General features: G+C 35.0%; 1 protein-coding gene and 1 long non-coding RNA gene across 2 annotated transcripts; one reads left to right on the top strand and one right to left on the bottom strand.

Annotated features, from left to right (window-relative positions):
- Positions 1–487: 487 nt before the first annotated feature.
- Positions 488–5,861, bottom strand: LOC110903697 (alanine--glyoxylate aminotransferase 2 homolog 1, mitochondrial). Its single transcript, XM_022149478.2, has 9 exons — positions 5,366–5,861; positions 4,425–4,655; positions 3,428–3,598; positions 3,069–3,212; positions 2,801–2,980; positions 1,424–1,649; positions 1,225–1,338; positions 875–961; positions 488–790 (listed from the first exon to the last, which is right to left on the bottom strand). The coding sequence occupies exons 1-9, from the start codon at positions 5,576–5,578 to the stop codon at positions 747–749; spliced, it is 1,410 nt and encodes a 469-aa protein (XP_022005170.1). The 5' UTR covers positions 5,579–5,861; the 3' UTR covers positions 488–746.
- Positions 5,862–11,641: 5,780 nt separating this feature from the next.
- On the top strand, positions 11,642–12,189 carry LOC110905888. The gene is made up of 2 exons (XR_002573508.2): positions 11,642–11,843; positions 11,950–12,189. It is a non-coding gene; the product is annotated as an uncharacterized LOC110905888 (long non-coding RNA).
- The last annotated feature ends 662 nt before the right edge of the window (positions 12,190–12,851 follow it).

Here is a 12,851-nt window from a genome sequence, read left to right as displayed (position 1 = left end):
AATTATAACATAAAACTATGTAGACATGAACCATAATTAGCTTCACCATTATCTTAGTAATAATAATTATTAAACCTAGAACTTAATCTCCAAAAAGATAAACAGTGCCATCAATTCACATATCACATTATACAATTCCAATTGAGTTAATTACTGTTTTCGTCCCTGTGGTTTGTCTAAAATCACTATTTCAGTCCATTAGTTTAAAAAATGCGATTTTAGTCCCTGTGGTTTCACTTTCGTAACCATTTCAGTCCCTGTGGTTTCACTTTCGTAACCATTTTAATCCATTTTAATCCATTTATTCTGTTAGTACATGGACTGAAATGGTTACGAGGTGGACTGAAATGGTTACGAAAGTGAAACCACAGGGACTGAAATCGCAATTTTTAAACTAATGGACTGAAATAGTGATTTTTGACAAACCACAGGGACGAAAACAGTAATTAACTCATTCCAATTATTATTACTAACTTTAGCCCATATGTGACAAAAGGGGCGAGCCATGTAATTTCATGTGCCCAGACTTTATTCCTGGTTTTGAATGACAGGACAATGTCTGTAATAAAAAGGAAGTAATAATAAAAACAGAGCAGATTCATCAAGGTATTTGAAAATGCGACCAGTAACACAACCCTTAAAGCGCGGGATAGGAACTAGCCAGGTTGGCTAACGTTTCAAAGCTGATATTTCGCATGAAGATCACATGACTCGGGACTTCTGACCACAGATTGAGTTCCCAACAATCACAGCTTTGACATTGAATAATCCAACGCGTCAACAAGAAAATCTGCACATACAAAATGTATATGTATTTGTGTAGGTATATCATATGAATATGTATATGAAGAAAAGAGAAGAGAGGATTGATTACCTGCATCATCTTTGTTGAAGCACATAGGAGGTTTTATTCTGAAAACATTCCCATGCAATCCACCTTTGCCAACCAGAACACCTAGCTCTACATTCATAAATACAAAAAAAAAAAAAAAAAAAACATATCTTTATAATCATGTTCAAAATTATATAAAAAATGGACCAATTTTTTTATTGAAACCGTTTCAGCCCGCTTCATAATTGACATGTTGGAACTGTTAAACAACCCATCTGATTCGGTCATTTTGCCACCTATTCAAGGTGGTAATTCCAACCCGTTACCTATAAATGGGTCAATCCAGGTTAACCCAACTCATTGACTGCACATGAATAAATTAATCTGCTTACCACGTAGTTTTTCAAACAAAACTGCAGTTTCGGCTTTAGCAGGCGTTTTATCTTTCCGGTCAGTCACAAGCTCAATGCCAACCATCAACCCTCTCCCCCTCACGTCTCCAATTACTAAACAACAATATTAACTTCTATAAGAAATACTCATAATGTGAAATTATTTCAATAATGTCAAGTTCAAGAGTAAATTAATTACTGTCATATTTTTGTTGAAGATTCTTCAACCGCGTGATTAAATGGGAACCAACATCGGCGCAATGTTTTTGACGGTTTTCTTTATCAAGAACTTTGAGCACAGCAAGACCGCCGGCCGAGCATACCGGGTTCCCTCCAAAAGTGTTGAATTGTATTTTTTGCGACATTACTTGTGCTATTTCGGGTGTTGTAACCACAGCTCCTAACGGTAAACCATTTCCAATTCCCTGAAATAATTAATTAAAATATGTTACTTGGATAACCCATATATCATGATATTCGGAAAATAGCCACATGGGTAAGATTCTTTAAATATTCACCAGTCGGACAAAAAATGCCAATTTTGGGTTGAACTAGGTTTATTTTACATGTTAAGGGGCCGAACTAAAAAAACTGCTTTAAAGGAAGCGGACCAAATGGGTCAAAAGAGTGTATTTTTAATGCATACAACCTCAAAATCGTTTTATTAGAAAATCCGGATACTTATTGTAACAACATAGCTTTAGTAATATTTGCAAAAACCGAACCATAACCGAAACTGAACCGTTAACCAAAAAAATAACCGAAAACCGACCAAACGGATCGGTTATGGTTAAACAATCTTCCATAAGCCAATTAACCGAAACAGAACCAAATTGTTAAAATATATAACTCAAGTTGGTAAACATTATGTTTTTATTATTTAATAGCTTGAAATGTTTGTTGCTACTTGGTTATCAGGTTAAGGAGCCTTAACTATTGTTATTATTTTTTTTTTATAAATCATAATTTTGTGTTTCTAAAAACTAATAGAGACCGTTCAGGTTGTATAGTTCGTTACGCCGTTTCATATTTTGTAAATCTATAGATCTATTCTTTATTTGTACATAGAATGTTTTCGATAAAGCTTTTGACAGGAACCATGCATATTTCAATGTATAGCCGAGCATTGAACACCACAATCGAACCATTTTTAGTTGGAACAAAGCAATAACAAGATACATTGGACAATTAACCGAAAATCGACCCATAATCAACGGTTACCCGAACCATGCTTAACCGACCATTGAATATAGTTATGGTTAAGCAATTCTCCATAACCGAAGTGCGGTTATTATTATAATTAAGCCTACATAACCGAACCGTCTTTGCACGCCAATAATACTTAACACATTAAATATTTTTTTTTTTTTAACTAGAAAAAGAACAAAAAGCGTTGCAGGTGAACCAAACCCAACATGTTTCAACCCAAACATGATTCAACCCGTTACCCAACTCATCCCGCCCATTTTGCAAAGTTTATGGGACATGTTTTCATTGCCTAAAAATGGTTTGAGAAAGGAAAACACGTACAACAAGGGGAGGGATAAAAGGAAGCGAAGGAATGATGAGAATTTACCTTAGCCATAGTGACAATATCAGGAATCACATCTTGGGTTTGAAACCCCCAGTAATGGCTTCCTGTGCGACCAAATCCGGTTTGAACTTCGTCAGCAATACAAACACCACCCGCTTTACGTACCATTTCATATACCATTTTCAAGTATCCAGGGGCCAATTCAACCGCTCCCCCAACTCCCTGCAATTTAATCAAGATTCCAATTTTAATATTAATTTTGATACTTTATTATATAAAACAAGATTCCAACTTAAAAGTTAAAACTAACCTGAATGGTTTCAGAAATGAAACCGGCAACTCTTCCTGACGTACCATGATCAATGTGATCTTGTACATCTTGAGCATATAGACTAGCATCGGAGCCAAACACCCCACGGTAAGGATTAGGGTTTACAACATGATGAATTTCACCCTACAAGATTTTACAAAAAAAATGGTATTAATAGCAAGGTTAGCTACTGTGCGAGAACAAGCCCATAGGTCAACCGACACTCACTCAAATACTCCATATTACTTGTTTTGACTCGAACTTGTGTGACCCATTACGCAATTCACCAAATGAAACTTATACCCATGAAATTTAGATGAAAATCCAGTTTTTTTTCAAAATTCATTGAGTAGAAATACCTGTGGTATCGGATACTTCCATGTTTTTAAAGCTGTCAATCCAATCGTTCCAGCACTTCCACCATGGTATGCATTTCTCAAGGCAATCATCCCGAGATTGCCACTATACAGTCGTGCCATCAGCATTGCCAGCTCATTTGCTTCAGTTCCAGAATTAACAAAATACACCACCTGATTATCATCAAACCAAACATTTACAAAACAGATTCTTGTAACAGTACTAACTTCAAAGTTAGTATTTTCTAAATAATTTTCATGAAAAAAATTGGCCACTGCATTAAATTATATGAATAGTAGCAGCGGGATTAACAGTGTGTAAAAATAAAGCGATTCAGTTTGAACCATTTTATTTAAGAGGCAACAGTCGATAAGTGTGACATTAAAAGCCCAAACAAAAAGTACATAAGAAAATGAGGGGTAATATACATTAGAGTCATCAAAAGTAACATATGAATTTGGCACCTTTGACCAAACTAGTACACATGGTCCAAGTATATTTTATTAACAATTACTACGTAAAAAAAAACAAATTCTTCGAATAAAATCACATAGGAAATTTTATGCACTAAAATTACACTTTGGATAAATTTCAACCCATTTGACACGTTTCCATATTAGCTACTTATTCCTAAATTTACCCCCTTCGAGTATTTTACCCGTTGAAAATATATCATAACCCGAACCAACCAATTCGTAGATAAACAGGTTGAATTGCCACCTCTAAGTCAAGCACCAAATATTACTGAATCTATCACTAGGCCAACCATGGGCGGACCTACCCTTTGGTCAAGGTGGGCGGCCGCACCCCTTGAAAAAAAAAATTTAGTGTATATTTTAGGCAAAAAACCCGACCACACCCCTTGAAAATATGGTTGAACACCTTCTCCGCACCCCAGCAAATAATTTCTGGGTTGCCACTGAGGCCAACCCCTCAGGGTTAAATCTTATAGCAAACCTAAGCAAATAAAAAAATGTGTAACATAAACAGGGAAACAACCTTTAGATTCCCAGGCATCTTTTCTGCTAATCCCTCTGCAAAATCAGCAATTGCATGGTGTAAATATATAGTTGTAGCATGCTGAAGAAGCTTGTTCTGTTCTTCAATAGCCCTCAAAATTTCTGGATGACAGTGACCACAAGAAACCGTAACTATCCCCGCAAACGCATCAAGATATCGCCTCCCGTCTTCATCAAACAAATATTGCATCTTCCCTTCAACTATATTAAGCTGCAACCATAACAAAATATAAAATATACACACAACATCAACACTAATGGTTCAGACCTCTTACTGGTTCAGCACTTAATGGTTCATGGTTCAGTTTGTTTCATGAGCAGATGTCTGAATGGTTCAGACATTTGCCTCTGAATGGTTAAGCATTATACAGAGTCGGAATGGTTAAGACCTCTAATTTGAATTGGTCAGACATTTGCCTCTAAACGGTTAAACATTATACAAGCTCTTAATGGTTCAGACCTCTTACTCTTACTGGTTAAGCACTTATCCATTCAGATGTTGCCAAACAGCTCCTAAACTAACAATAAAGTCAAAATATCTAAAATTTTCCATTCTTGACAGCCATGCTCATTTTCTTAATCCTTTTACTTTCTTAAACACAAATCATTAAATTCACCTCCTCCAAACATCATATTTAACCTCTCAAATCCAAACTGTAACGCTATTAAAAATCATAAATAAATAAATAATAATAATAATAATCCAAACTGTAAAGCCTCTTAGGTCAATCCATACAACTAAACACACCCATATTGTGTAACTAATTAACCATTCCATCAGTCAAATTCTAGACAAAAAAAAAAGTTGCAATCTTTTTTGGGTAGGCTTTATTTGAAGCATACATACACATACATCATACATGCATATACTCTAAACAAGATTATATATATATAAAATTAACAAGAGGGAAACAAGATTACTGGCTTCTGGTAGTAATGGAACAGAGAAGGCCCAAGAAACTTTTTTCTTTTCTCAAACACTTGGTGGGCTGACGGGCCTTTGTACGGAACCGGTTGGTAATCAAACGGAGGAAGCTCCGGTGGCTGCAACGACGATGAGAACCGTCGGATGAAAGAAAGATTAGAGACCCACTTGGCATTTACAATATAAGTGAGAGTTTTTCTGTTTGCCATTGTTTGTTTTATAAAAATCTTGAAGAGTTTCACGGGAAAGATATAGATATAAATGGAAGGAAGGAAGGAAGGGGTGGCGTGGTGGAATCAAAGTTGTTAGTATGTGGATGAGTGAGTGATCTGGAATGAGGTGGAAATGTGGAATCTATCTATTAATATATGATGATGGAAGCATTCCACTATAAAGATTATAGTGGGGTGGATGAATCGTATAAAATTCTACATCCAATCCAAGATTGCAAAAGGTTTAAAATTGATAGTGAAAATCTCCAGACCATCAGCCGCCCCACAAAATGTTTGGGGCTTTGAATGGTTTTAGTTGGGTACTTGGGTGCTAAACGGGTCGTGTTTGCGGGTTGGTGGGTTCAACCCGACCCGTTAATCTAAACGGGTTCATGGGTTCAACCCGAAACTGACCCGAACCCGTTTACACTAAACCTAAACCCGTGAATTTTGTGTTAGTTCGTGTCGTGTTTTCGGGTCATGTCAGAAATTCACACCCCTAGTTGGGTAGGAGGGGTGTCCATTTAGTAACCCATTTGAATACATGTTGTCTAGTGGAGATAAATATAATCGGGTAGTACGATGATACTCCAGTGGTCCATTAATGATTCAAATTTGTCATTCAAAAAAAATGTCATCTCATTTGAATCCACTACCTAATTCAATCATGACCATCTTGGAAAGGAAGGTGACGCCTTTCTAGCACGTTTTGAAATTTGAACCCACTCTGTTTGGCAGCGTCTTTTTTTTTTGTTTTATCTAGCATGGGTTGGTGAATCTGGCTTTGAAGTCGTGCTTCGAACCAACACTAGTTACGATGGTCCTGTGTAACCTGCTTCAACCCACATGAGCCAGCCCCGACTCCTGCCCCATCTACCCTTAAATGATCAATTTTTTTAGGTTTGAATGATCTTGGTTGGGTCGGTTTCTTGTTTATTTAGTTTTTATGTGTAAATGTAAAATAAGTTTATTAAATAACTAGTATTAAGCCCTATGCGTTGCAGTGGTTGTCATAAAATTGTGTTAAGTAGTAGCAATACTATACCATTGTCAGCGACCACCAACACCGGAAAAGCTCGTAAAAAAAAAATAAAAACGGGGAAAAAATAACGCCAAGCGAAAAGCAGACGTAAAATCTTTCAATCACACACGCTCGTTGCTGAGAAATTAAACCGAAACGTAGAACATAGAAAAAATAACTATGTCCATCCAGGACCCGCGTGTTGGACGAACTTATCAAACGTAAAAAAATAGATGTGACGCGACGGGCCAGTCAAACGGGAAAAAATATACGAAAAAATGTTGAACCGCACACGCACGTTGCGGTGCGTTAACTCACAAAATTTAGAATGAAACGAAAAAATTGGGAAAGATGAAAAATATGTTGGACAAAAAATGAAAATAAAAAAGAGTTGAGATTAAATTGCAAATGATGACAAACTTTTGGTTAAAAGTAAAAAAAACAAAAGGTCTAAATTGCAAAATTGAAGTTATTTATTAATTTTAGATAAAAATAATTATAAAAATAAGTGATATCTATATATTAGTTATTAATTAATATTAATATTAAAAGAAATTTATTAAACAAATATAAATAAAATTTAAGAAGTTGAATGAGAAAATGCCATGTGGCATTATTTGGAGTGTTTTATTAGTTGAGATTAAATTGCAAATGATGACAAACTTTTGGTTAAAAGTAAAAAAAACAAAAGGTCTAAATTGCAAAATTGAAGTTATTTATTAATTTTAGATAAAAATAATTATAAAAATAAGTGATATCTATATATTAGTTATTAATTAATATTAATATTAAAAGAAATTTATTAAACAAATATAAATAAAATTTAAGAAGTTGAATGAGAAAATGCCATGTGGCATTATTTGGAGTGTTTTATTATAAGTTAGATTAGATTAGATTATAATAATAAAACATAATTATTTAACCATAAATGAAAGGTTAACAAAAATTAAAATGATTAAAATTTAAGTGACTTTCATCTTTATCTTTATTCTTTAAATTGAAAAGTTATTTTTCTCAAGATTTAATATTTTCTTTCTCTGTATAAGAATCCATTTTGTAAACAAAGTAAACTACATAAAAAAAATCAATATATCAAAGTTGTATGCTAAGATTTATAAAAAAAAAGGGGCCAAACTTTTTCTAAGAAAAACTAGTACTTAGGTTTGAGATTTCATAGACTCTAATAGAATAGTTTTGGTCAATTTAGAACTCTAAGTCTGGATCGAACCCGCTACCTATACACTCTTGATCGATGGCCTCTTGGACACACGAGGAAGATCTAGCTCTTGTCATGAGTGTCGTTGAAGCGATAAAGGGCCACCAACCCGGGGAGACCCGTTACTGGCCGGAAGCTTTTGCTAGCTACCGGCATAACGTGGGAAACGACCGACACAATTTAAACGCGTGCCAACACAAATGGCGCGAGCTACGACCGAAACTCGATCGCTTCAAAGCCTACTACGACAGCGTCCCGGGCGGTGAGATAAGCCACGAAGACCGGGCGGTGGTGGCGAACATCGAGTTCCAGGGCAAGGAGCGGAAGCCGTTCGACAAGCTTGCCCTTTTCAAATCTACCTAACGCTCTATGTTTTTTTTTTTTATTTTGTAATCCTTTTTAGGCTTTTTTGTAATTTTTATGAATTTTGTAAATTTTAGGAATTTAATAAAGTTTTAGGCTTTTTTTTTTAAAGTTGTGTGTATTTTTTAATTTTTGGTTTTTTTTTTAATTTTTATTTTAATAAACCTGCCAAGACACGCGGGCTAGCCACGCCCTGCCATACCCCACGGACACGTCACTCACTGACGGGGAGGCTCAAACTCCACGTGTCAACTCATGCCCCTAACCTCCGCCCCACCATACCCCACGGTCTTAGCTCACGATTTTACTTTTTACTTGAGAAAATTTTCTTCAATAAACTTCCAAGTTCTCATCGTTGTCATCGCCATTGGGCCCTCTTTCCATATGAATGATTGAAGGTTGAAATCGGCCCAGTTAAACATACACAATATATATGGTGGCAATGTGTCAAATTGCATTTTTAGATTAAACATGGTAACAACATTCAATAGTCATTTTTGCCTCACTCAGTTTGATGTAAATGCTGTATTATTAAAAGTTATCTAACAACACCCAAACTTATAAATTGGTGGTGAAAAGCTTTGCTAAATTTCGCTTTTTACTTGTTTTTAGTTTATGTGGCTACCAAGTTTATTGGACAGGGATGTAACCTTAAACTTTTTTTATCGCATCATTTTTTATAAACTGGTTTATATTAACCCCAAGTTAAAATTTTTGAATTAGGGTCAAGTTGGTCGAATCACATAATAAAATTCAATATTATAATAAAAGTAAAATATCATTGAAAACAAACATATAATTGGACATGCATTATAATGTTATTAGGTTAAAAGATCTAAAAGTTAAACATGGGCCTTTATTTCTTTACTAATATAAAGTGAATTATTAAAGACTATTTGATTGGGCCTAATTTTAGTTCTATAAATTTGTTTAGTATGTGAAAGGTTTAGATTAAAAGAATGGTGTCACTCGAAAATTTTGTGTTACGCTTTACACATGATATGCGGAACTTAATGGTGCCGGGTGACACCGTTCTCCATATGGTGACTCCGCTAATGCTATTGGGTACAATCCTTATGATAGTGTCTCAGTGGTAAGGATGTGGAAATCTATTGTGAAGGTTCAGGATTAAAGTATTAAACTCTAACACCACCCAATTTACTCACATGTGATTTACCTCCCTCATGTTGGTCATGGGGCCAGTGGGAGACGCCCAATGGTGGCGTACACCATTTTTTTTCAAGTCTATTGGCTAGAAACATGATATCAATCATGTATAAAAATGGTTGTCATTCATCATAAATAAACAAATTTAAATCATGTAGATACTCGGGAAAAAAAATATTGTGAATCCATATTTTAGTTGAACGGTTTAGATCATACTTAACTCAAGCTTGTTTTAGCTTACAGATTCAAACTTTTAATAAGTTGATCTTGCATAGCTTATGATTGACTAGACCCTTTTAGATATCAAGAAAATAATAATACCTACAAAATTTAATATGAAAAAAAATAATGTCAATCATTCTTTCAATTTAAATTAGTTATATCAGTTTATACGGTAAAAGATAAAAAAAGAAAACAACACCATCATTTGTATCTTTTGGAAAGCCAGAAATTATATTATTATAATTGTGTTGTTCGTAAAAAAAAGGATGGCGTCCCTTGAAAAAATTTATGTTACGCGTAACACATGATATGCAGAATTTAATGGTGCCGGGTGACACCGTTCTCTATATGGTGACTCCGCCAATGCTATTGGGTACAGTCCCCATGATAATGTCTCAATGGTAAGGATATGGAAATCTACTGTGAAGGTATAGGATTAAAGTATTAAACTCCAAGACCACCCAATTTACTCTTAGACATGTGATTTATCTCTCTCATGTTGGTTATGGGGCTAGTGGCTAGTGAGGGACGCCCAATGGTGGCGTACACCATTTTTTTGAAGTCTATTGGCTAGAAACATGATATCAATCATGTATAAAAATGGTTGTGATTCATCATAAATAAACAAATCTAAACAATTTAGATACTCGGGAAAAAATTATTGTGAATCCATATTTTAGTTGAACGATTTAGATTATACTCAACTCAAGCTTGTTTTAGCTTACTTAATTCAAACTTTTAATAAGTTGATGTTGCGTAGCTTATGATTGACTCGGCCCTTTTATACGAACAAAAAAAATATTTACAAGAAAATAACAATACCTACAAAATTTAATATGAACAAAAAACAATGCCAGTCATTCTTTTAGATTTTAATTAGTTATATCAGTTTATAGGGTAAAAGATGAAAAAAGAAAACAACACCATCATTCGTGTCTTTTGCAAAGCGAGAAATTATATTATTGTGGAACCTCCATTATTGAAACACATTATTGTTCTTTTGTTTACAAAATATTGATATATATATATATATATATATATATATATATATATATATATATATTATAGACCCACAAGTTTTGTAAATATTTTATTATTATTGCAAAAACAATATTTTATATAAAGTTGGAAAGACTTAAACCTGATTTAATTGACCCTTTACATTGTAAATTCATAATGATTAGGGGGAGGGGGTGGTTATCACTTGCAAAAATTTCATCACTCACAACATTCAATTAAGTTCCGCCATGTCATCAACCATTATTCCATCACTCACAACTTTTTTAGTGGCAATGGTCATCATTCACAACACCCAACAATATCCATCACTCACAACACTCAACAACACCCAACAATACCATCACTCACAATACATTAACGCGTGAAAAATACCACGCGTGGTAAAGTTAACGAGTGATCACTGGGGTTGGCGGTGGTGTTTTGAATATTTTAACGAGTGATAGAATTCTATCATGGGCAAAACAATTACCACCCCGCCTCCCCTTATTTTAATAGAAAGTAATAATGTTAAAAATTTCCGCAAATGTTTTCCAATTCGTTTTCACAAAATGAGTATAGGATATAACATTATCACATGTCTTTTTAATAGAGAAAACTTAAGAATAGGCTAATTCTATTATTAGGCTACATGCTACGGGGATGTCCCCGCCCCGTCTTAGACCATCGCTGGGCCTTCACACCGTTTCCACAGGGACGTTGACGTCGAGATTCTCGGCCTGCAGACGTTCTTGCCGTCCCTCCTTCTCACACACACATATACATACAACATATATATATATATATATATATATATATGGTCATCCTCCATTTCCCTAGATCCATCCCCTTCCAGCCCATCCTCACACCCATCCTACGTGACGCCGGATAGCCTTACGAATCTTGGAGTTATATATATTAGTGTGTGAATTGCAGAAAACCAAAAGAAGCCAAACTCACTCCATTGATGCTCGAGCTTGTTGTCTTGGAATCAATAGACAGGTCAAAGGATGGTACAGTTTCACACACGTGACACATGACACACACTCCCTTCTCCATATGTATATGTCAAAACGTATAAATGATTATATAATAATATACATATACATATGTATGTGTGTGTGAGTGTGTTATATATCATCACCACAACATTAACTCTACATATGATTAAGATGAGATCTGCAACTCTGCTCTCTCTTGTTCTCTTCATCCTCATCTTATCTCATGAGAATCTTGATGCCAAACCAGACATGACTTCTTTCAATTCAGTCCATGTGGTTAGATCATCATTAGATACATACATACATACATTTTACATGCATACATCATGAGTAATACATCAAGATGCTTAATTTCTACTGTTTTTTTTTTTATTTGGTTCAGGGAAAGAAGACGAAGGGTGAGCAAGAAAATCAAAATGAGTCGGAAGAAAGTGGCTTTGAGGACCAAGATTACATCTATACTCAATCTATCCCTTAGATTCAAATGTATGTATGTATGTATGATGCAAGCAAATTTGATGGAGTTAACTATGTTTCATGGTCAACTTTTAGGAACTTTTTGTTTATTTAATTTCATTAGTATATATTAATAACAAGTACAAGTCTGTGTATTTTTTTTTAACCCCGACTATTTTATTCATCAATCATAAAATAGAACAAAGGGGCCAGCACGACGCTGGAAATCCCAAACAACGGAAAAAAAGAAAACATTACATAATTATGTCTAGAACATTAAAATCTCTCCACCGCTCCCAATCCAGAACTCCAAAAGACGACCTATACTTAACCCACTGAAACGACTCTTCTTTGATCTTATCCACCATGGCCTCCACTCGACTCTGTTTCCTTTCAAAAATACATTCGTTCCTCGATTTCCATAAAATCCACAAAGTGGCGAAAGAGATAACAGTGATGATTTTTTTCCACTTAATTGACCCTTTCAAGTTATAAATCCAATCTACCAACTCCCTCACAGAACCAAAAAGCCCATTAGTTGGCAGTTTAATCCATACTCATACACAACACCACACTGAGCTGAGGTCACACAAGAATGGTCAAATGCTCCACTGATTCAAAACCAAAACCACACAAAACACATTTATTATCCTCCAGAAAACCCCCCTTGCGTTCCAGATTATCTTTAACCGCAATTCCGCCATTTAGACTTCTCCAAACAAAGAAGCAAACCTTTTTGGGCGCCAAAGCAACCCACCTCCACCTTCACACCAATTTTTTCCGCGGCGGCTTTTCTAAATGCAGCCACTGAAAATTTAGGTTCGCTCC

The sequence above is a fragment of the Helianthus annuus genome, chromosome 14, assembly GCF_002127325.2.
Source record: "Helianthus annuus cultivar XRQ/B chromosome 14, HanXRQr2.0-SUNRISE, whole genome shotgun sequence".
NCBI classification, from domain to species: domain Eukaryota; kingdom Viridiplantae; phylum Streptophyta; class Magnoliopsida; order Asterales; family Asteraceae; genus Helianthus; species Helianthus annuus.
Note: the sequence above shows the minus strand (reverse complement) of the source record. Positions and strands in the feature narration are given on the sequence as shown.